This window comes from Macaca mulatta, chromosome 12 (genome assembly GCF_049350105.2).
Source record: "Macaca mulatta isolate MMU2019108-1 chromosome 12, T2T-MMU8v2.0, whole genome shotgun sequence".
Taxonomy (NCBI): domain Eukaryota; kingdom Metazoa; phylum Chordata; class Mammalia; order Primates; family Cercopithecidae; genus Macaca; species Macaca mulatta.
Window position 1 is genome coordinate 56452027 of NC_133417.1, and position 25392 is coordinate 56477418.

Here is a 25392-nt window from a genome sequence, read left to right on the forward strand (position 1 = left end):
GAGTGAGTTAGAGGAAGATAAATATCAGAAGCTTTTAGACTCAAACTGTTTGAGCCTAAAGACATCTTCAAAAGCAAAGGAATGCAGGAAAAAGCAGCAAAAACTAAGAAATATGAAAAGAAAGTTTGTTATTTTCATTGTTTGAACTAATCTCTGCAGCACTGAGCAACCATGAAAGACAGCAATTAGTCTTTCCCAGCTTGTTACAAAGGAGGGAAAAAAATAGAAACAAGCAAGAGATGGAAATAAAACCAAGGAAGTTATTTTTGATTTGAAAATGCTATTAATAAGTCATAAGGATATTTGGGTTTTACAAACATTGTATATATGGCGACACATCCACACAACTCTTCTTTTGTTCACTTTCAAAAGAAGTCAAAGTATTTAATTTTTAGTTGGGTGAACATATTGAGAACAACGATGTTTAAGGCAAATGGACAGCAATGATAAGGTGCTAAAAAGAAACTTCAAAATATCTGTACAAATAACAGTAGAGATAGAAAAGGTTAGAATAAGAAACGAGGCTAATAGTCGGATCTTTGCAAAATACATTTGTTTAAGCTTTAGGTTCAGATCAAATTTGCTAAAGCGGTATAAATGTGGATGCTTAGACACAGAATGTTACATTTGTAAAAGCAGGAATATAATACTGAACACTTTTTTTTTATTAAGTTAAATGATTATATTAATGTTTTGCCAAAATGGGGAAAACTGATTCATAGGAAATGGCAGCATTAAGTTGGGAAAAAGAGGGGTCAAATTTTTTATTGGGATGAGTTGATTAGATTTTTAAAATCTAGCCATTAATCTTTTTAAAACTTTTTAAATAGTTAAAGGGATTTTTTATTTTTAAATACCGAACTAAAGTTTTCTTGATTGTGTTTGACTCTCTCCATCTCTGGAGTGATGGGGATTGGAATCCCTTTTCCAACGTTTTCTTTATACAACACCTGTATGACACAAGAAAGCATCCAGAAAAAACAAGAGCAGTCAAAACAGCCCTTTCATCTACCTTGTGGGGAACCTGGTATAAAACTATAGACGTTATAGACAGAAAAGACAAATTCAACAAGTCAGCCTCTCTGTTCAGGCACAGATCTGGGTGAGAACATGTTTTGTATTTCCTTAGTGAAATATCAGTGTATTTTGGTATTCATCTTTTTTTTGCAACTTGAATATAAGTATTTCCTGTGCCAGGAATTAAGGAAAAAAATACAAATAACTTCCTAAGACCACTAAAATACTCAGTGTACAATAGAAAAATGTTTAAGTTAGATTAGCAAATATTTATTTTCTCTACAAAAAGTGTTTGTCTTAACAGGCCAAATCTATGCAATATGGCAATTTGGTCTTTGTCATTACGTTCAAGTTGTAGAGTTGTCAAGTCTAAAAGTCAATATATGGCGTTGTCTATTTTCCACAGTATCTAATAGGCTTATGCACCACTGGGCAATTTTGCCTAAATGCAATCTGTGTAAAAATTAACACAAATGGTTACTTTAAAAAAAAGTACAGGATCATCAGGATCATTAAGGTTTCAAATAGATACAAACAATAATATACTTACTCTAGTATAGAAGAAAATAATTAGAAAATGATTTTGAAAATTGTTGCAAGCCTTTCAATAAAAGGAATAATAATAATAATAGCCCACAGGGAAAACAATGAATATAACATTCCAAAAGACGTATTAACTTAACATTGAAAATTTAACCAAATTGAAGTATTGTTAGTGAATAGTAATTAAAAACAGAACAAAAAGACAGTGGGACCAAAGAAAGTTACTGATCTAATTATGTCAAAGAATCAAACTTTTAGAATATATTAAAACTGACAATTAAAAATATTTTGGATTAATTCCAGCTCCCCAGAAAAAAATCCATCTAAATTTTCCTAATGACATTTGATTCTCCATCACAGGTATAAGTGAACCTAAGGTCTTGATATAGAAGTTTCAGAGTTGTGTATTATATAATACACAAATAACAATTTGTGTGTTAGAGCTTTTCAGCAACAATATTAATAAAAGAGAAAATAACATTAAATGTAAGCTCATGATCTGATTTGTATATTTAAAAAAAATCAGAAGGCCTGGATTTCTATTCATGAAATGGCTTGTTTTACATAAGTATCAAAATAAGATTTTTCTTTTTCTTTTTTTCTTTCTTTTTTTTTTTTTTTTTGAGACAGGGTCTCACTCTTGTTGCCTAGGCTGGAGTACAGTGGCCCAATCACGGCTCACTGCAACCTTGACTTCCCAGGGCTCAGACGATCCTCCCACCTCAGCCTCCCAAGTAGCAAGGACTACAGGCACTTGCCACCATGCTTGGCTAATTTTTTCTATTTTTAGCGGAGATGGAACTTCACCATGTTCCCTAGGCTGGTCTCGACCTCCTGGGCTCAAGCGATCCGCCTGCCTCAGCCTCCCAAAGTGCTGAGATGACAGATGTGAGCCACCACGCCTGGCCCAAAATAAGATTTCTTTTCGTTTCAATATGGAGCAATTTTCTTTCTTGGTGCTACTGTTTATCTGAATAGGGTCTATGTTAAGAAGATCCCTGTTCCCACCAAAGAGCCACCATTTCTACATGTGGCTTCAAGTCCAGTATCTTTTCTTGCATTTCTAACCCAGAAACATCAGATAAAAAGAGTTCCAAGTAAATAAGAGCTTTACTGTTTGGTTTTTCTTTTCTAGAAATCAATTAACTTCAGCAGTCCCAACAATAACATAAAGGTGAAAAGAGAAGGAAAGAAAAAGTTTTAAGGGACTATTATAGAAAGTATAAAATGTTAGAATCAAATGGTGAGTAGGAGATCTGGAAAACAGAAGGATTCAGTTGATATGATTTACAAAAAAAGATTTTGTTAAATTGATTATTATAAAGGGATGAACAGTGAGATGTTCTGTTTTATAGAAATTATTATTTTTTAATAAGGAGTTAAAGAGCTTTCTCCCAAATACCGAGCTAAAGTTTTCTTGATTGAGTTTGACTCGCTCCATCTCAGGAGTGACAGGTAGGGGAGTCCCCTTGCTCAAGTTCTCTTTGTATAATATCTGTGTGCACAAAACCAACAAATGAATCAACCTGGACCCATCTTTTAGGTAGACTTAACCTAAAAAAACAGCCTAAAAGTATTTTTATTGTTGTTTTTATGATGAAGTACCTCAATAACTTTTAAAAATAGAGTAACTATAGATCCCCTTTGGACATTTAGTCACACACAGGATGTCTGTCTGTAAAAGACATCAGTTAAAAACACAGCTGCCAGGCTGCCGGCAGGAGTGGCTTGACTTATGTAGGGCTTCTCTCAAAGACAGGAGTATCAAATAGCGTTCAAACTAGTTGAAATTAATATTCATGCGTTGTTGGTAACATTAAATTAGGGAACCAAAGAAAGACGAGAGAGAAAAAGAAGTAGGTTTGGGGGAACAAAATAAAGAATAAATGTTGAAAGCTAAATAATACTAGCTTTCAATGATACTGAAAGTTTTCCAAAGGAAAAATTATTTGTATCTTACATAGCGTACAAAAAATAGCCAAGACAAGTAAATTATATTTACTGTGAATTGCTATGTTGTCTTTGAATGAAAATATTTAAGAATGACATTCTTTTAAGAAAAACTGCAAACACAGTGACCTCCAATGAGATTAGAGACTATTGTAAGTGAAGTAACTCAGGAATGGAAAACCAAACAATGTATATTCTCACTGATATGTGGGAGCTAAGCTATGAGGACGCAAAGGCCTAAGAATGATACAATGGACTTTGGGGACCTACAGGAAAGAGTGGGAGGGGGCAAGGGATAAAAGACTACAGATATGGTGCACCAAAATCTCACAGATCACCACTAAAGAACTTATGTAACCAACCACCTGTACCCCCAAAACTTACGGAAAATAAACAAACATCTAAACATCGAAAAAAAAAACTTAAGCTGCAAACACAAAGAATACCTCAAACAGCCACAATAAATACAAATAAAATTCTAATTTACATTGTCCTTTTGAAAGGGTGTTAGATTTTACTTTTGACTTGTGTCACACCAGTTAGAAACACCTACTGTTATTAAAGGAGGAATGGAGGAAGCAAACAGAGTATTACAGGTTTTTAAAGAAAGTGATAAATATCTATGTTTTAGAGAAAACACAGTTAAAGTTTCACACCAGAACTAAATACTAAATTAGATTCAGGTTGAAAACTGAGGTAATATTTGGTATTATTATTTTCATTATATGAATTTAGTAATTTTACATTTGTAAGGTGTTATTATTTTAAATAAAATTACGGGATTTTTTTTTTTTTTTTTTTTTTTTTTGGCCCCCTAAGAAATACCGAGCTAAAGTTCTCTTGATTGCGTTTGACTCTCTCCATCTCTGGAGTGATAGCTGTTGGGATTCCTTTCCCCAAATTTTCTTTGTACAAAACCTGTGAGATACAAGAAAGTACCCAGAGGACATTTAAAACAAGCACAGAGAGTAAGGAAGGGAAGAAGTGGGGGAAGGGGTTATATGTGAGGAGACAGTTTTTTAGTAAGTAATATTTAGTAAGGATAATGTTTTTACTTTTTTCAGTTTTAATGGTAAACTCTACAGTGCTAATTGTGGAAATGAAAAAGTACAATGGAAAGCATTAAGTTATAGGATATAAGTATAAAGCTGAGAAATCTTGTTAATTGTACTTACAGTATTTCAAATCTAGTCAAGTCACTGAAAATGTTAAAGTATAATCAGAAATGTGAGTCATTTTGTATTAATGTGGTTTTGGTCAGGTAATAATACACAACACGCACAGAAACACACAGAATTGTTAAGATGTTACTTTCTTTAAAAAAGATGGTTATTGTGGTAAATTTTTTGTGGGAAATAATTTATATTGTATATGATATATTTGTTAAATACCGAGCTAAAGTTCTCTTGATTGCGTTTGACTCTCTCAATCTCTGGAGTCACAGTGGTTGGAATGCCTGTTCCCAAGTTTTCTTTGTACATAACCTGTAGAAAATAATTAGAATACCCGGAAAGGTAAAATGACCGTAAATCCTTTAGATAGCAGCTACATGTGGGCTATTTGGGGGAAACTCATAAAAACAATCTAGCTCTCAAAAACATTCAAGGAACAGGGGGAAAAATTCCATAAATATTTATGTTGTCTTTTCCAAAGTAGTAAAAAAATTTACTATCTTGAAAACTGGGCACTAAATTACGCATTTTCTATAACCACTTAGTGCATGCCTAAAATGCATTAAATAATAATAAATTTACCAATGAGAAAAATCCAACCATTTTGCTGCATCTAGCATTGGTGCCTTAAATATAGTAGACCTGCAGTAGACTTGTACTTAATGAATAGATTGCTTGGTTTAAACTTTTCTAATCACAGGATACTCTATTCCTTCAGGCTTATCGAGAATTCTCTGTTTGTTATATATGTTCTAATGAATGTTCCTCGCTGGCTCCTAATCTGTAGGAGCCTCGTCCCTGGATATGAGATGGTTTAATCGGTTTATTTTTCAGGAAGAGCATCTTTACTTGAAATTTTTACTGCTAATTGCTGGATCAAGTAAACTAGTGTTTTCTGAATTGGGAGAAGTCCATATTTTTTAGTAGTAATATCGAAGGACTATGCATTTTAATGAAAACATTAAGGAACCTCCACTTTCTGAGCCTCCTTAACTCTTAACATTAAGTTTTCAGCCTAAAGGACTGAATGGGTTCTTTTAAATGGATGGATTCCCTGGTGTATTAGTGCATGAGGTGGGGAGCAACATACCCAGATTTTAATTCTTTTTTTTTTTTTTTTTTTTTTTTTTTTTGAGACGGAGTCTCGCTCTGTTGCCCAGACTGGAGTGCAGTGGCGCGATCTCGGCTCACTGCAAGCTCCGCCTCTCGGGTTCACGCCATTCTCCTGCCTCAGCCTCCGGAGTAGCTGGGACTACAGGCGCCCGCCACCACGCCCGGCTAATTTCTTTTTGTATTTTTAGTAGAGACGGGGTTTCACCGTGTTAGCCAGGATGGTCTCGATCTCCTGACCTCGTGATCCGCCTGCCTCGGCCTCCCAAAGTGCTGGGATTACAGGCTTGAGCCACCGCGCCCGGCCCAGATTTTAATTCTTAAAATCGGTGACAAGCTAGGCATGATAGCTTTGTTTTGCAAGGAAACTTCTAGGAACCTTTGAACATCTACCTTCTTGGTAACAAAGTTGCATTTCTTTACTCTTCACCCAACAAAGCAGCAGAATTGATCACAGACAACAGCACAAAGCAAACCAAGAAAACCAAGAAGTTGTAATGCAAAGTGACAAAGGAGCCTGGGCTAGCTTTCTCAACCCATATTAGAGGACACAAAACTCTAAATGAAATTTGTACCACAAGGAAGCCAGAGTATAAGCAGGGAGTGAGAAGGGAATGAGATCTAAATAATATGAACAACCTGCAAGAGAAATACCAAGTATCTTTTAAAGAAAATCAAATGAGAGCTCAGTCCTCCATTGACGAGGGGAGTCCCAAGACCAAGGTCCTCACCTTTTATTGGCCATAAACTATTTCCCAAACTTCACATAGTCTCTTGCTAGTAGCCAACACCTGCCTAGACTCTGCCTGTGGATGGGAAAAGGGGTGGGGGTGCAGAGCCAGGGCTTGCTTGACAAAAGGTCAGGACAAATGTGCTAACCTGATATTTCAGGTGTTGGGGACACCCGCCCCGCAATAAACTGCACAGGTGCCTGAAATTCCCATGAGAGAACAGGCTTAATGTATGATATGCCATTGTAGGTCCATCACAGCCTGCACCACTGCATTTACAAGATGGAGAGAGCAAAGAATACAGGACAAGAAATCTTGAAAGGGAGGGGAGAAGAGACTTCACATGTCTACCCAGGGTCTTTTTGGACACTGGGAATCCTGTCATTCATATGATGTGTCACACATAACACATACACACATGTTTTATATATATACACAAAACCAAAGTATGTTATACTACTTCTGTGTTTATATGTATATGCTTTTAGTTAAATTACTTGAGATCATCCCAATAACCTTATTACTACCATCAAAACCTTTTACTTTGGAAACGAATGGCATAATCATTAAGAAGCCAAGTCCATGAGCTTCAAGTCAGTGACAGGTAGGAAAAGAAAGCCAAGTCCCTTCTACTCCTTGATTATGAGAAGAGAGGTTTCTTAACTACTTTTGCAACCTGTAGTGACCCCATCAAGACTAAGGGAGAATTCACAACATCCCCAAGGCATGGAGGCTCTTAATAGGAAGCAGAAGGATGAGAGAGCACCAGGGTAGCAATTGGGAGATAGCCAGTCACACAAATGCAAGCTGAGAGTATGGCCACTACCGAGCTGATGTGCTTCTGCGTCTCCTTCACACGTTTCACTTCAGGCAGGTCAGGGATTGGAGTTCCTTGTCCTATTGCTTCCTTATACTTCACCTGCACATTTAAAAATGGGAAAAGGTATTATTACATGCTGGACAGTTATTCTTCCCAACATGTACATGTTCTTTGTAACCCCCAAATTTAAAAAAATCAACAATGTAAATAACGCAAGCTTTATACTTAGTGTGAATGGGACCTCATTCTGGTATTGGGTAACTCATTCTGGTATTGGGTAAGAGGAGAACAATTCCGAGGACAGGGACACTTTGTCTCTCTCTTGTCTCTTTGGGGCAGGAGTGGGGAACCCTATTTAGACTGCAGCCCTTTCCTGTATATCCCAATGTCTTTATGGCCAACACGTCATTTGACTAGGACAAACAGATTCACATTCATATATCCAGGAAGATTGGTTCTTTGGCTGTACCGGATTCTACCTTCTCACAAGCCTCTCCGTTTTTCAGATGTAATCTCTCCCTCACGAAAACCGCCAAGGCACTGCACTGAGTATGAGATGACTCTAGCCACTGGTGTATACCGTGTGGTGGTGGTACACAGGCACCTATTTTAGCAATATAAGCTGTTTCTGGTGACAGAGGCTTTGAGTGCAATTCATAGGTCATTGTAAATTATCAAAGGGAGGCAGAAAATATTACAAGTGCATCCTCTGTGTCTTTACCGAGCTAATGTGGTCCTGTGTTTGTTTCACTCTCATCATCTCAGGTGTCTTTCCGATAGCCGTTCCTGGTGAGACATCCTCTTTATATAAAACCTGGGCATTGAGAATCAGGACGGTGTTACACAGAAGAAAGGAAAACCCAGCAGTTCCTGGAGAAAGACTAGGACACATGGCTTCTGTGAAAACGATGTTCCCAGGCAAGTGCCAGAGCATCGCGCCTGACATTTCCATGTCAGTACCAGTGACTCAGACCAGATATACAACATGGATCACTTTCCAGATCTTAAGATTTCTTCTAAGATTGTGGTACCATACTAACACAGGATGAGAAGAGCCAGGAAATGTGGATTAACAACAAAACCCTCCCATATGTAACACAAAATCCATTAAAGAAATGCAAAGTCAATCAGTTATTTGGGGGAGAAATAACAAAAGAAATCACAATGTCAAAAAGAAATCTATCTTCTTGAAGCAAGACAACACATGTTACTATTCTGGGATTTTAAAATTTAAAAATAAAAGTTACTTTGTTAGCAGATATAAAGTTATTTCAAATGTCTCTGGAGAGAGGATTTTGGAGCAAAGTGTGGGGGATTTTAGCAAATCACTGCTAGTATTACTGAGGAGGTTAGATGTTAATTGTCTATCAATATAAGGCTAGTATATTTTTAAAGAGGAGAGTGAAATGACCAGGTTAGCATTAAATGCAAAATAAATAGTAAATATACCGAGCTGAAATTCTTTTGATTTTCTTTTACACGCAGTATTTCTGGCGTGTCTTGAACAACTGTAATTTTTCCTTTACTGTTTTTAAGGTCACACTGGTATTGGAGCTATGAAGAAAGAGTAAATATCTTGTTAAGATTTCAACATTGCTTTATTTTATTTATTTGTCCTATATTATGTAAAGGAAATTAAAATCCTGTATCTTTAAAAAAAAGTCTGTGCCACAATAATTATGGTCTGGTAGCCCAAGGGAAATTATTTGATAAGAATTTTGTGGAGAAACTAATTTTAAAAAACATATAAAGCTAGGGGTTTGTTTGTTTTTGTTTAAGTATCTCTTGCTTAGATTTAACTTTGAAAAAGATAGATGTCACCACTAATGGAAAGCGGTGATAGTTCACATAAAGAAAGCCACTGACAGGGTTTAGGATACACTATCCCAAAATATGGCACCTTGACATTTGAAAAAACAGCAGAAGCAGGAGGGTTTTTCCGGCCTTCTCTGTTTTTTCCTAAAGCGGATAATAATTATCTGATCTTCGTTTAAAGCAGGCAATACGCCCCTCCTTCCAGAAGGGTCCTCCCTAGACCCAGAGGATAGGAGCCAAAGACAGAGATACTAGGAGAATCTGAATAAACAGGCCTTGCTAAATCACCTGTTCATTTCCATTGGATCATACCCCTTTGTCCAGTCACACTTCTGCATCTCTATCCTTAAAAATACACACATTTTCCTGTTTCTTTGGGTCGTCATTTCTGAAGCTTTTATTAAATAAATTGTATGTGTGTCTCTTGTTAATCTGTCTTTTGTTACAAGAGTTTTAGCCATGAACCTTGCCATGGGTGGGGAAAAGATACTATTTTTTCTCCCCTACACCACCAACGAAGTAACAGATGAGTCTTTCATGCTGTGATTTGGGATTAAGATGTAAGGTGAGCCCAGAGATGAATTGAGCACACACTTCCTGGGGCAGGATGGGAGTAGCAGAGGGCTGCACAACAGCCCCACTGCAGGCCTGGGATATCCAGAGGCATCTTCCTCAGCACCCCTAGGTGCCTGTGGGCTGTGTCTTACATTTAATAAAAACTTACAAGGCTGAAGTTCTTTTGGTTCTCCCGGACTCTCTGCATCTCTGGGGTGTCCAAAACAGTCTCATAATATGACATGGACTTCTCAGCATCTTCCTTGTATTTTTTCTGGGAATAGATTCCAAGAAATAAGGAGGGTAAACACCACAGGGATGTAGGCCAGTGGGACCTAAAATAGCCCTTCCAGGCTCAGCAGAGGGAAAGTCCTTTGTATTTTCTTAACTGTCCAAGGATGTTAGGGCATTGCAAGGAAGAACCGTCTCAGTCAAAGAGCACCATACTTTTCCTTTCCAGGAACACTGAGCCCACACATTCAGTAGGACCTATTGTCATGGCAAAGCTGGCAGAGGGGGAACCTTGCTAGCTGGTCCACAGGAAAGTCATAGCCAGCAATGCCCAGAGAGGGAGATGGGGATGCCTCCAGTGGCAGTAGTCCTTGCTGGGCTGGATGAAGCTATGTAGCCAGACTGCTCAACAAGCTGGTGGAGAGAAGCTGGAGGGTTAAGAGTCAAAGACATGACCTTTAGAAAGCCTTAGCTGGTGACAAGATGTTCACTGAGCCATGAGCAGGTGTGGTCAGGGCTCCCGGCTGCAGGACTGGGCGGGCAGGCGGGCAGGCAGGCCCAGAGGCGTTTCCAGAATATGGCTCTTGATGCTGCAGAAAGCAGCCTGACAGGACTGGCAGCTCTACCAAACAGACACACCTGGAGCACCACTAAGGCCAGCTGACTGGCCAAGGACTACTCTGAGCCAGACATCACTCTTCTTTGAGCTCCCCTGTCCTGCCCCAGCCTTTGACTGGAGATACATATCCATAGAGGCTGCTCTTCCAGATACCAGTGGGCAGTCAATCCCACCACCAAACTGATCGTCTTTATTCTCTGCAGCAGAACACTTAACACTTTGCCTTTAGAGCCTTATTTTTCTTTCATCGCTTCTCGCTATGTCCTTTCACTTCTCTCTCTAGCTTAACTTAGCTCCAGTTTTTCCCACTTTTCAGGGAAGTTTTGGTTTGTAGGGCTGAGGGCTGAGGAAAGAGACTAGCCACTATTATAAGGGGGATAAAACTATTCTGTCTCTATTTATGTTGTTAATATAGGAATTACATTTATAAGTATTGAAATTTGTAATCTTGCCAGAGACAACAAAGAAACAGTTTCAGCCAATGAGAGATGTAGGCCTGGATTTTATTAATCTAAATGGAAGCGAATTAAAGACAAGATTTTTTGGAAGAAAAGGTAGTTCACCAGGAACAAATGTTTTGTTCATGAAAAAGTCACCTAGATGACTCCTTAGCTATGTAGGTGTAAAGAAAACAGTTCTCATTGTCCTGGGAAAAGAATAGAAACAATCCTTTTATTTTTATTTTTATTGTTTTTCTTTTATTTTTTCCAAGATTAAGCAAAAGCTACCTCAACTGGTTTGCAGAGCTGGTGCTAATCCCTTAGAGGGGTAATCACATTTGAACACGGAACTTGGACATATTCTGGGAGAAAGGGACCTAACTCCCTGGTGTTCCCAGACCGAATTGAGGGTTGGGCTGCTATTTCTCGTGGCCCAATAACGAAATGCAGATGAACTGGGGAGGAAAAGAGGTTTTCAGTTTTTGGTTTTGAGACGGAGTTTCGCTGTGTCTCCAGGCTGGAGTGCAGTGGTGCAATCTTGGCTCACTGCAACCTCTGACTCCCTGGTTCAAGCAATTCTCCTGCCTCAGTCTTCTGAATAGCTGGGATTACAGGTGTGCATGACCACACCCAGGTAATTTTTGTATTTTTAGTAGAGATGGGGTTTCACCATGTTGGTCAGGATGGTCTCAATCTCCTAACCTCATGACCCACCCTGCTTGGTCTCACAAAGTCCTGGGATTACAGGCAAGAGCCACTGTGCCCAGCCAAGAGTTTTTTTGTAACTGGTTACTGGGAGAAGTCCTGGAAATTATCGCCAAACTCAAAATTATGAAGTTTTTCAGAGCTTATATACCTTTTAAGCTATATGTCTATGTGTAAGTGTTCATTCATCTAAAGACATAAGTGATTAATTTTTTTTTTCTTTTTTTTTTTGAGAGGGAGTCTTGCTCAGTCGCCCAGGCTGTAGTGCGGTGGCGTGATTTCGGCTCACTGCAAGCTCCGCCTCCCAGGTTCACGCCATTCTCCTGCCTCAGCCTCCCAAGTAGCTGGGACTACAGGTGTCCGCCACCACGCCCAGCTAATTTTTTTGTATTTTTAGTAGAGATAGGGTTTCACCGTGTTAGCCAGAATGGTCTCGATCTCCTGACCCCGTGATCCGCCCACCTCCGCCTCCCAAAGTGCTGGGATTACAGGCGTGAGCCACCGCGCCCGGCCATCTTCTTTTAATTTATAACTAAGGTCTGAGTTCTGAAGACCTTCCTCTGGAGCGTCAGTAAATTTACTTAATTTAAATGGGGTCAGGTGCTGGGGTAATTACTCTTACGTTGTCTCCTGCTAAATCAGGGAGGTTTGAGGAGTTTCTTCAGACCCTCAATAAACTTGTTTGTGGAGGCCTGGGGAGTTTTTTTAGACTCCACAGTAAAACTTGTTTAATTCTACATGGGTCCTGTTAAGAATTCCTTCATTATTTTGTTATGCTTTAAGGCCCAGGAAAGGCCTAGGCAAAACTTTTGGTGGGCTTTTGTTACATCCCAGCCTTTGTACAGGGACACTGGCTTTTAATATCTAACTTAACCACTCAGTTAGTACTGAAACAGTTGTGAGACCTGGCCTGCCATACTGGCATTAAGTATTCAGTAGAGTGGTCCCCACTTATCTGAGGTTTCACTTTCCACAGTTTCAGTTAACTGTAGTCAACCTTGATCAAAAATAAGAGTACATTACAATAAGATATTTTGAGGGAGAGAGAGACCACATCCATGTAACTACATAACTTTTATTACAGTATATTGTTATAATTGTTCTATTTTATTATTGTTAATCTCTTACTGTGCTAATTTACAAATTAAGCTTTATCATAGATGTATATGTATAGGAGAAAACAGTATATATAGGTTTGGGTATTGTCTGTAATTTCAGGCACCCACTAGAGGTCTTAGAACATATCCCCCTCAGATAAGGGGAGACTACTGTATAGTATCCTAAACTTGTGAGTCAGCTGACATTGCTTGCCTTAACCCCCAGGTATGAGGTTTAAGAATTATAAATACAGATTCTCCATTGGAAATCGAGAAGCAACTTTGTGGAAACACAAGCACCATCTCACCAGTATTTACCATTCAACTGTAAATACTGATCTGAACTGGGGAGGAACTAACTTGCCTGGCTATATTTTAGGCCTTGAGGAACCAGCCAGAGAGAGCCCCAGGAGAGCAGAGCAAGTGACTTGATCCTACAATGGGATAGGCCCATGTGCCGAAGCTTTCATTAAAGATCAGCAGTATCAAAAGCAGAAGGTAAAAGGCTGGTGAGCCTCTCACAGCCCAAAGACTGTCAGCCTCCCTGGCTCCCTCAATGAACACAACACGATAATTCAGAGCTCATATAATTTTGGTAATTTTTAAAAAGCTAATTATTCTTCCACATCCCTACCCTTCAAAGAAAAGAAAGATTTCTACCATTTGAATACACCTGCTTCCTAATCAAACCACTCTCTAGTGATAACTATATTTTTCATGTGTAATTTTACAACATACAACTATATGTTGCCAATAAAGGGTTGAAATCCTTGATTCCCCAACCTGATTGGTCATTAAGAGATAATCTGTGAAAATTAAAAACAAACAAAAATAGATTTCCAGAGCCTACCACAGATTTACTAGTGTCAAAATTCCAGAGTTGGACCAGGGAATCTACATCCCCAGGTGCCTATAAAGCACAGCTAGGGCAGGTTAACTACTGCTTTGGAACTTCTTGATCAGAAGACAAGCACAAATTCGAATCTGGTGCCACTCTAAACAAATTGCAGACTCCTGACCATCACTGACAATCGTTAATACAAATGAGGGCATATCCTGGGGTGTGTGGGACAGCCTACTTTTCTTCATCTCTCTATTTGTAGGAAGATGGAGAGTTATTCATCATGAGGGGAGTCAGGGGTTAGACTGTGTGGTCTCAATCTCAATCTTGTTTGAGATTGGTAATCCAAATGTGGGCTACTTTGTTTCTTCCAGATTTGCGCACACATTTTTAAAGCCACATGATAAGAGATTTTACATGTTAAAATATTGATTCATTAATTACAAGTTGTACCATGTAAGAGTTCTTCAGTGCCTTAAAATTCCTGCATCGTAGGTTACCCTCTCTCTCTCGCTCCCTCTTTTTTTTTTTTTTTTGAGATGGAGTCTTGCTCTGTTGCCCAGGCTGGAGTGCAGTGGCATAATCTTGGCTCACTGCAAGCTCTGCCTCCCAGGTTCATGCCATTCTTCTGCCTCAGCCTCCCAAGTAGCTGGGACTACAGGCCCCCGCCACCACGCCCGGCTAATTTTTGTGTGTTTTAGTAGAGATGGAGTTTCACCATGTTAGCCAGGATAGTCTTGATCTCCTGACCTCGTGATCCGCCCACCTCAGCCTCCCAAAGTGCTGGGATTACAGGCATGAGCCACTGCGCCAGGCCTGTCTCTCTCTCTTTTTTCTTTAAGAGTCTCACCCTGTTGCCCAGGGGACTCCAGTGGTACAGTCACAGCTGATTGCAGCCTCAACTGCCTGGGCTCAATCAATCTTCCCACCTCAGCCTTCCTAGAAGCTGGGACTGGTGTGCACCACCACACCTGGCCAATTTTTGTAGAGACAGGGTTTTGCCACATTGCCCAGGCTGATCTCAAACTCGTGGACTTAAGTGATCCACTTGCCTTGGCCTCACAAAGTGCTGGGAATACAGGCGTGATCCACCGCACCTGGTGAATCTCTTTTTTATTGGGAAAAACTGTGATTTGAAAAATCTCTTAAGGTATTAATGGAAGGACTTCCATTCTTCCGTGATTGGGGTTTGAGTGATGGCATGACGAATGTCCTTACCTGGCTTGAAAGATTCTTGACTTGTTGGGCATGAATGATCTCTGGAGTATCAACCACAGAAGTGAAATTGGCTTTCTCCATTTCTGCTGATTGCTTGTACTTAATCTGTAAAAGACACCCAATAGTTGGGTAAATGTTTACAATGTGCACAACAGTTGTTGGCTTGATTTGATTAAGAGGTGAGCCATATTTCTTTTCCAAGAGGGACTTATTCATTTGACATTCAACAGACATTTCTTCCTATTTTGTTCATAGTTTTATACTAAAGAGTGAAATTCAGTAAGAAAGGTCAAGTCCTAGCTGTTGAGAGAAGATCTAGTTGGATGCAGGATGGGATATGGGTAAGGAGGGATCATCAGCAGATAGTAAGGCATGGAATGTTTATATACAAGCTGGGAGGATGACAAATAAGCAAAAGACCCATACCAATGAGCATTAGACAAGCTAAGATGCCTAAAAACTATTCTAAACTTAGGGCTTGAAAGGAGAGGAAGAACTCCCAAGATATTCTAAGCAAGGAATTCCTGGCATCAAATGAGTGGATTGACTCAGAAACAAGGCCAGGATGTCGAGTCTGCCCAGCTCTAAAAAGCTACTTAATTCCTCAGTTTCTGCCCTTTGCTCTGCATGTCCCCAGAGCCTATGGACTCAGAAAGGCAGACAGCAATGAGCCTGGCAAAGGGTCCTCCATCCTTTCATTGGGGTGGATTCCTCCAGGCAGATGTTCAAGAATGCCATTGTATGCATGTGACTGTCACCAATAAATCAGATGACAGAGGGACACTTGATGTCCTTAAAGTTACAACTACTTTCCTGAAAGATTGACATCGAATAGTAGCACTGACCTGACTGGCAATATCAGTAGCATTCCTGGCCCTCATAAAATCCGGAGTTTCATTGGCCATGGCATTCAGGCCTCTTCCTTTGACTTCCAGTTCCAGGTCTCGCTTATATTCTTTCTATAGTAGCATTAAAAGAAAAAAAAAAGGTACCTAAATTCTACTACTAGGTAATAAACATACAGAGTGAATATAAAGCCACACAACACACCACCCCAGCTGTCACAGATAGTGTCCCTTGCTACTCTTCACCTTCACTCTTCCGTGTGGTAGGATGGAGTGGCGTCTGCAGAAGCCCTCTAGAGGAAACTATTCTATGCAGGTCAATATGGGTCAACAGAGGCCTTCTTTTGAATACTTTTAGCATTCTCTGCTTAGAAGATTAAGAGTATAAAGTAAATTGTATATCTGGTTTGGTACATAACTAAGATTACACTTGGGTGCACACACCACTCCAGTGTAGTGTTTTTATGTAAATGAGCATACCAAATATATCAAATTAAATCAAATAGATTATAACCACCACAGAAACATACTGTTATAATATCCATCAGAAATTGAGATATATTTTACGTAATGGTTAACAATTATGTTGGATATGGAATCTGAAAATCAAAAGCTCTGTTTTTCTCTATTCTGTTTTTGTTTTTCTCTATTCTGTTTTTGTTTTGCTTTTTCCAGTATAATTTGGCTAACAAAGAAATGATGCTCTATGAATTATGTGCAGGCTGTCAGCTGTGGGCCTACCTCATTGAGGATTTGAGTGGCATTCTTTGCTCTTAGCATGTCAGGTGTATCTTCCATTTCAGTGAGGCCCTTCCCACGGATGCTTTCCTCTAGATCTTTCCTGTACTCTTTCTATATCATGAAAGAAAAGCAGAAACACTGACAAGAAAGCCTAGATTGATCCTCTTAGGCAAAGAAGAAAAAAATAAAAAACAATTCCAATTTTTAAAGGGTTCACAGTTCAGTAAAAATATGAATAAAGGCAGGGTATAAGCATGATCAGTTAACATTAAATATCAAATGAAAACTTGAAGTTAACAGAATGCTAAGATAATATTCAACTAAAAAATTAGAAGAATTAACATGGTAATAGATTAGGTGGTAGTACCAAACACATGAGAACCCAGTTTGAAACCCACAGTTAGGTGGTGATGTAAATGGTAGGAGGAACACATTAATGAGTGTCATTAGTGCAATTATTTGGATTAAGAGGGAAAGAAAACACCAAGTGGGCACTACCTCGCTTGCTATTTTAGTTGCATATTTGACATGTAACAAAGCTGGCGTGACCTCCAGGCCAGTCAGGTTTCTGCCTTTAATGGACTCTTCATAATCTTTCCTGTATTCTTTCTAATGTAAGTTGGAAGGAAAGACAAGTTAAAAAAAGAATATTTATTACAATTTATCTCTCCATCTCAGGAAGAAAAAAATTACAACATTTTCTATGTATGGGCTCTTAACTGGATCATAGTTCTGCTAATGGTCACACATTTGAAACATGTATGATTGTACTTGAAATATTTTGTCTGGAGCAAATGACCACAAGGAAACTCAGAGGCTGAGACACTTTGATGGGCCCCTCACTCATCAGTCTAACGTTGTGACTGGGGCAGGCCCTTCGCAGAGTGAAAGGATGGATGCACCATCAAGACTCTGAATCCTCTGTTGTCTCTTCTGAACTTTCCCACATCTTTCTTAAGGTGACAAAAGATTTTATTTCCGAATTATAAGTCAGTGATGCAAGGGGAAAAAAATGGCAGAGGAAGGAGAGCCTAAGGCTACCAAATGCTAACTTGCTTTTTTTCCTAATCATGACCTGTTTTTTTTTTTTGGATATGGGTTCTTGCTATGTTGCACAGGCTGGCCTCAAACTCCTGAGCTGAAGTGATCCTCCTGCCTCAGCCTCCTGAGTAGCTGGGACTACAGGTGTATGCCACCACACTCAGAGTTTTGACCTGCTTTTTTTTTTTTTAAATCACTGAACAGCCTAGGTGGGCAGTAAGGCACAGAGGAATTCTACATTTGTGTCCACTCTGCCTCCTTGCCCCATCTCCTCTCCAGTCTCCAGACTTGACTGACTCACAGAGGGGCTTGGAATAGATGTTGGAACTCTACTTTTGTAATTTTGTTATTTTAATGGAATTTTAAATTTACAGGAAAGTCACAAGAACAGTATAAGAAACTCCTATAGATCCTTTACTCAGATCCACCAATTGTTTGAAACCATTTTAAAGTTTTTATGACGTGGCATTCTATCACCAGAAAGCTCCACAAACTGCTACTTTTATTTAAAACAATTTCTCTTTATAGTTGAAGGAAGAGAGGCAAATGGAAATTCCAAATAAGCCCATTTCCCACTGAAAACAGACTAAGATTTAAGATTCCATTCTCTACTCTTGATTAAAAATGACAAAAAAAATTTAATGCTTCTGCTTACAATTCTAGAATAAGGAATATGGCATCTTAACTTTTGATTATCTGGGGTCTTGATAAACATCTTGATCACAAATACCCTTCTGTTTGGTTTGGGGCATTCTACTAAGAGTAGAGCATTTCAAAGCCAAAGGGGTGTCTGTGTGTTGGGAACTTTTCATTCATAAAGGAAAATCCAAATTACATTCAGTATAATTGGTTTGTGTTAGGAATAGTTTTCCATGTTCTAATTTTACAGAAATGGTTGTTGAAATAAGACGTATGGTAAATATCTACTTCCTAGAGCATTTTTAAAAACATAACTGAACCATAGGATTTCTGAGATGGAGAAGATTTTAGTGATCACATGATAAAAAGTTTTATCAGCTGCCACCTTTGGATGACAGGAAACTGGCTATGTCGTGGGCAGAGCTTGTGTTCAGCAGTGTGATGGATCGTTGTTGTGTGGTGGTGTTTTTTTGACTTACCCCACTCTGCATCTGCTGAGACTCTTTGGCAGTGATGTACGTTGGTGTTTCAAAGTCCAGCATGGGTTTTCCTCGTTCCTTTTCATACTTTTCTTTGTATTTCACCTGGTGATAGAAAGCCATGTTAGATATTTCTCCTGTGGTCAATTCCTAGACAGCAGTTTAAGGATAGTATTTTTTAATTGATATATTCTGTCCATTGGATGGCATCTCATTGCCACTCAAAACAGTGTCCTGTTATGTTTCAGATCCAGTACATTTTTGTTGTTGTCTGGGTGTTGAGGGGATGGGTACCATTACTGTCTGCAAGGCATAATTAGGATTGGGATTCAATTTAAGGAGAAAAGAATCATTGACAAGAATCATCTGAGAGAAATGCCGATGCAAGAAAACACATGGGGAAAATCACCCATAGATGAGGTTGGTCTATAATTGATGGGTAGCTGTAAACACTTTAAAATTATTAACGCTATTAGCATTAATCAACATGTCTGATAAAAATCCTCAGTTTTTCTTCCACAAGAACTTTTTTCAGAGACCTGGGGTCTAGATTGAATGGATAACACATGGAGCTTTATTTATAAGTAAACAACTCTATGTGGGTCCTGACTGGCCATATATTTAATGTAGCCAATCAATTGGTATAAAAATGAAAACTACTTTACATATTGACCCACTTGTTAAAAAACCTGGCATTCTCAAAAGATCCTCAAGACTGTTGTTTAAATACAATTTCCTCATCCTCATGACATGTGGTTAGGAACTGGGGGAGCCACAATGTTTGTATGTGACAGAGGAGAACTGGAAAGACAGGTGAACGCCCTCATGCACGCAGCACCTTGATGGCAGTGCTCAATCTCTGAGCTCTTGGGTTGTAACAAGATGTTGGAATAAAGGCCTGGGGTCACATACTGCTCCACAGAAGACATGAGGACATTTCTAGTAGTTAGCCCTCATGGTTAATGCCCAACAGAGGACCTAAATAATGCTGAATTTGTGATACAGGAGGTCATTGGATAGCAAGTTCTTTCCTCTGAGAATCTTCAGTTACAGTCATGAATTGCTTAACAACTGGGATACGTTATGAGAAAGGCTTTGTTATGCAATTTCATCATTGTGTGAACATCACAGAGTGCACTTACACAAACCTAGATGGTGTAGCCTACTACACACCTAGGCTATATGGTATAGCCTATTGCTCCTAGGCTAGAAACCTGTACAGCATATTACTTTACTGATAATCTGTAGGTACTTGTAACACAAGAGTATTTGTGTGTCTTGATATCTCTAAACATAGAAAAGATACAGTAAAAATATGGTATTAAAGGTTTTAAAATGGTACACCTGCATAGGGTAGCTCCATTATAATCTTATGGGATCACCGTCATACAAGTGGTCTGCCGTTGACCAAACACATCATGTGGTATATGACTATCTTTTTTTTTTTTTTTTTTTGAGACAGAGTCTCGCTCTGTTGCCCAGGCTGGAGTGCAGTGGCGGGATCTCAGCTCACTGCAAGCTCCACCTCCTGGGTTCACGCCATTCTTCTGCCTCAGCCTCCTGAGTAGCTGGGACTACAGGCACCTGCCACATTGCCCGGCTAGTTTTTTGTATTTTTTAGTAGAGACGGGGTTTCACCGTGTTAGCCAGGATGGTCCCCATCTCCTGACCTCGTGATCCGCCCGTCTCGGCCTCCCAAAGTGCTGGGATTACAGGCTTGAGCCACCGTGCCCAGCCGGTATATGACTGTCTTACAAATTTAGTAATTTTGTAAATTCCCAGAAATGCTTTCAGTAGTAGACCTGATCATATCACTTCTCTGTCTGAAATCTTCCTGACTCCCTATAATCTACTGTAGTGTTCCCTAACCTGGGGCACAAACCAATGGGGCACATTGGAGTTACCATGAGGGGTTTGTCCCCTCATAACACACTCTTTATGCTTCCAGCCCCTGTCAGTAGCACATAATTGCATGTATATTTCTCAACTATGTGTAGATGTTGTTGTAATTTATAACATAAGAATTTGTTTCAAAAAGTTACCAAATTCAAAACCCCTTATATCTTTGTGCATTTTCTCAAACAATGGAGGGAATCTATGACATTTTTTTTCACATTGTACTGTGGATGAATGTGCGCCAGAGGAAAAATTGGTCTTGATCCACTTACTATACTCTGTAATTCTGTGGCCTCTTTTAGGTGCAGCTGCTCCAGATTATCGGGTATGGTGTGGTAGTGGCCTTTACTCTTCTCATACTTCTTCTTGTACTGGTACTGAGGGGAAGGTGGCAAAAAAGACACATTGATGGAGAAGCTGCTCAGCATTCCTATTTTTCCTCTTTAGATTAGACATTTACACAGCACCATTGTCAAGATCAAACTAAAAATGGCAAACACTGAACAGGAGGTCAAGACAAAGTTTTAAAAATGAGGATCCAAGTTCAGTATTGTCAGTTAAGATGTAAACACTTAGGTTGTGTGGCTTGTTCAAAGTAGGTGTTATAAGTAAAAAGTTAAAAGTGAAAGAAACTATTCCAGAGGGTATTTCTATGTCCTTAGGGAAAAGGGAATGATTACTTGGAGGGCAAAGTTTAAATATTCTAAAACAAAGAAGCATTTTTGCATTCTGAGAGGTGTTATAGACAATGGAGAATTGGTAGATTAATGTTGTCATTTGGAAGAATACACTCAAATGAGAACAATTTTGTAATCTAGTGTTTCCGTAGCAAAGAAGATGATGCATGTGGGCTCAGAGAAAGAATTTAGTTCCAAATGGGTAAAACGAGCTGTTTCTGGAGCAGATGACTGAGCTTACAGAACTGGCAAGTTGGCTTGTATTCAGGACATGATTCATGATCAGAGACTCCTTCATGTCAGTCACAGGTTTGTGAAGTTTCTTCAGGTCAGCCTTATATTTAACCTATGTGTTAAGGGCGGAAGAAAGGAAATCACATAAATAGGACATGGAACAGCACTAATGAAAATCAAAGTGAGATAGCCCATCATCAAACAAATGCTGGAGATGGTGATGAAAAACCATACCTCATTCATAGTAGCCAGAAGGCAGAAACAACCCAAGTGTCTGTGAGCAGATGCATGGATAAACAAAATGTGGCATATACATACAATGGAATATTATTTAGCCATAAAAAGGCATGAAGTTCTGATATATCCTAGAACATGGATGGACCTTGAACATATTATGCTAAGTAAAATAAGCCAGACACAAAAGGACAAATACTGTGTGATTCCATTTATATGCGCTCTCTAAAATAGGAAAATGCAGAGAGACAAAAAGTAGATTAGAGGTTCCCAGGAGCTGACGGGAGGAGGGAATGGAGAGTTTTTGCTTAATGGTTATAGAGTTTCTGTTGGTATGAAAACATTTTGGAAACAGTGACAGTAGTTGGATAATATTGTGAGTGTTATAAATGCTACTGAATTGCACACTTAAAAACAGTTAAAATGGCAAATACCATGTTATATATTTTACCACAATTTTAGAAACATACCTCACTTGCAAGATTATTAGCATCTTTCATGACTTTGTAGAGCTGGCTGTCTTTTGGATTGTATTTTGGTGTCTTGCCCTTTTCTTTATCGAAATTTTCTCGGTATTTAACCTAACAGCAAATGCAAACATCCAAATTATTCCTGGCATCAATCAATTTGGGAATTGGGGAATGGTAGAAACAGAAATGCCAAAGAATATGCGTTATACATAGAATGATCATATAATCTATTATCCAAACTGGGACATTTAGAGTAAAGAAGACACTATTAATAATTAAGAATGACAAGACAACAGGCATTCAAATATACCATCACTGGCCTTGCTCACTTTTATATTATTCCAAGGTATAAAAAATAATCACCTCTTTCTAATGCAAAACAAAAAAAAATGGAAAAGTCTTCAGGCTAAATTCAGAGATATGATTTAATGTACCTGATTTGGAGCATTTTAGGACTCCTAACTAGCAAAACCAACAGCAATTTAAGTCTATAAGAAATCCAGAGAGGGGCTGTAAGTGATCAAGAAGGTTGAAAAATAAGGAATCTGTTAAATTAGGAGAATTTATTGTTATTTTAAAATGGTACTTTGGCTATATCATTTAAAAATTATTAAGCTTGGCCAAAAATGGTATAACTCCTGAGTAAACAAGTATTAGAGTTTGGGGATTACTGGCTTCAAGTGTGATTTCAGACTAGAAGTAGGAAAAAAGTGAGATACTTTAGAATAATGAGAAAAAATAAGATCAAATAAACTTTTAGTATACATAAAAATAAGTTTAGGTAGGCAAAGGGCTAAATAACTCCAATTTAAAAAATAAGCACAATGCCTTGCACTAATAGTTGCTCAATAAATGTGATTTGATTGAATGAAAGGAAGAGACAGTCATTATGTCTAGGTAAAATATCTAAAGAGGATGATAGCCGGGTGCGGTGGCTCATGCCTGTAATCTCAGCACTTTAGGAGGCCAAGGTGGGCAAACTGCTTGAGCCCAGGAGTTTGAGACCAGCCTGGGCAACATGCTGAAACCCCATCTCCACTAAAAATACAAAAATTAGCTGGGTATTGTGGTGCACCCCTGTAGTCCCAACTACTCAGGAGGCTGAAGCGGGAGGATCACTTGAGCCCGGGAAGCGGAGGCTGCAGTGAGTCAGGATCACACCACTGCACTCCAGCCTGGGTGACAGAGCAAGACCCTGTCTCACAAAATAAATAAGAGGATTTATTTATAGGAGAATTCAACAGAATGGAAAGTGACAGAAACATCTCCTAATTGAAAAACAAATGATGCTTTTGTCAACAGTATTGTAGAATTAAGGCCAGAAGTAGAGTTCCACTAGTTATTCACTCTAGGAGGAATGAAAACTGAGCTTTTTCTAGATGTTAGCCAACCAAAAGGGCAATATTTAATCCTTAGGGAATCCTAGAGTTTCTGTTATTAAGATCAAAGACTCACACCAGTAGCCCTCATGCTTCATCACTGCTCTTCACCTCCCCCAACCTGACACATCCAGCACAACAGACACAAAACAACAATGAAATCTGCCACATCAGAGAAAATGCATTCACAATGCTGAGACTCCTTTACTTTGAATAAATCCTCAGTGGAAATGCAGAGAAAAAATAAGCATGCAGAACAGTTCAGCATGATGCAGGCACACTGAGACAGACACACAAAGTAAAGGAAAAAGAAATGTCAACAAATGCTACAATGGCTCTTCTCTGAAAAAGTTTCACTCTCAACATAAAGAAGTGAAGGCCTGCTAAGGAAAGTCTGAGGTATGAGCTGATGTCTGGACCAAAGGCAACTTTTCCTAAGAGATATAGAAGTCCATAAAACTAGGAGATGTTCCCAAAAGCTGAGAAACACAGAAAAGCAAAGTAAACCAGATACGCAGAGTCAGAGTAGGGAAGAAAAGAAGCAAAAGCCCATCTCAAATGAGAAGAAAATCTGCTGCTTTTAGAAGCACGCTAAAAGTCCTATCTTTTGAAGATACTTGTTTCTGAAGAAGTATTTTTCAAGCAGCAATCCCATTGGTTCCACTTCAGTTTCTTTTTCTTCTGTTAATTTCAAGTTAACTTCGACTTTTTTAACTGAAAAAAGTTATGACTCCCTTCTCCACAGGAAGTCCTCTAAACAAATGCAGTTTAGTACAACTACTAATATGAATCTGAGTTCAGCACCTTTGGCCTTCCTTTTTGACTGGATCTTCTTAAAACTGTATAGTTTGAAAGGTTAAAGACATGTACTAGGCTTAGGACTCTAGGAATTCTTGCGATGGTATTTGACTAGGGAGTAAGGTAGTAAAACTACATACACTTGGCATTAGGGAATGGCGAAGCTTTTTCCTGTTAATCATGGAAGCTAAGAGGCAACTCTGCAATGCCATGTATTGGTAAGTGGCAGCCTCTGGGGTTTATAATCCCATCAGGCTCAGAAATTGGGCCTATTATGGATGTGGTATAGGAAAGTGATTTTGAATTAATTATATTTTTAGGAGTTTAGTTGTATTTAAAGTTTAAGATCTAATTTTTTAGCTCCTTTTTAGTGAATTGAGATGTATACTGGTACATCTAAAGACAGAAAAACAGTCCCGAGAATTAGAAAAGCTATTAAAAGTGTATACTGTTGATTCATAGTAGGCCTGAACTGAGAAACTATATTAAACACAAATCTTTAGTATATTAAAAATCAAAAATGGCAAATAACTTCAGAAGAAGCAGAGGTTTCTTTGGTTGAAGATGAGATTCGATTCTCTGTTTTAATTTCATCATTTAATTTGATCAGTGTCAGCAACCTAACATACACATACATTGGGAGGCCATCTCTGAGTCTAGTCTACCTTCCTATTCCAAATGGTAAGTTCCAGATGGAAAGTTTCATGCAGGAAAAGAAAGATGTGTGCAAAAGTATATCCTTCAACAAATTTCCACAGCAATCTACATGTTCCAACACAAAATCAATGAAAAGAGTGCAACCTGGTCAGTCCCCTGACCAATGCCAAGAAAGTAGACAAGAATCAGAGGAAGACAAATAATGACTTGCTGGTCTCAGTCTTTCTTACATCACTGATGAGTACATTAATTTTCTTAAGATGCCTCATCATAGGGGTGTCATAAGATGCAGCGCCGTGCCCTCTCCTTTGGCCTTTGAGGTATTCCGCCTAGAGTACGCAGCAAGACAGCAAAGTGAGAACAGGGAGAGCCCACACACAGCTGAAGCTCCCTTGGGCCCAGGGCCACACCATGAAGCTGTCATTCTGGAGACCAGCT

The 25392-nt window shown here is 38.9% G+C and overlaps 1 protein-coding gene across 50 annotated transcripts in view; it reads right to left on the reverse strand.

Annotated features, from left to right (window-relative positions):
• Positions 1-25392, reverse strand: part of NEB (nebulin) — a 225846-nt gene that overhangs the window by 12589 nt on the left and 187865 nt on the right. For 21 of the 50 annotated variants that reach the window (XM_077956985.1, XM_077956984.1, XM_077956980.1 and 18 more), the window contains exons 138-151: positions 22121-22231; positions 21424-21528; positions 20778-20882; positions 18610-18714; positions 16949-17059; positions 16451-16561; positions 15710-15823; positions 14865-14969; positions 9883-9987; positions 8793-8897; positions 8065-8157; positions 7350-7442; positions 4902-4994; positions 4336-4428 (exon numbers count right to left, since the gene is read on the reverse strand). In XM_077956985.1, the coding sequence (XP_077813111.1) occupies positions 4336-4428; positions 4902-4994; positions 7350-7442; positions 8065-8157; positions 8793-8897; positions 9883-9987; positions 14865-14969; positions 15710-15823; positions 16451-16561; positions 16949-17059; positions 18610-18714; positions 20778-20882; positions 21424-21528; positions 22121-22231 (1449 nt within the window). Of the gene's footprint in view, positions 1-857; positions 951-2962; positions 3056-4335; positions 4429-4901; positions 4995-7349; positions 7443-8064; positions 8158-8792; positions 8898-9882; positions 9988-14864; positions 14970-15709; positions 15824-16450; positions 16562-16948; positions 17060-18609; positions 18715-20777; positions 20883-21423; positions 21529-22120; positions 22232-25392 lie in introns of all 50 variants that reach the window. The other 29 variants (XM_077956946.1, XM_015110094.3, XM_077956959.1 and 26 more) reach the window with 4 other exon arrangements.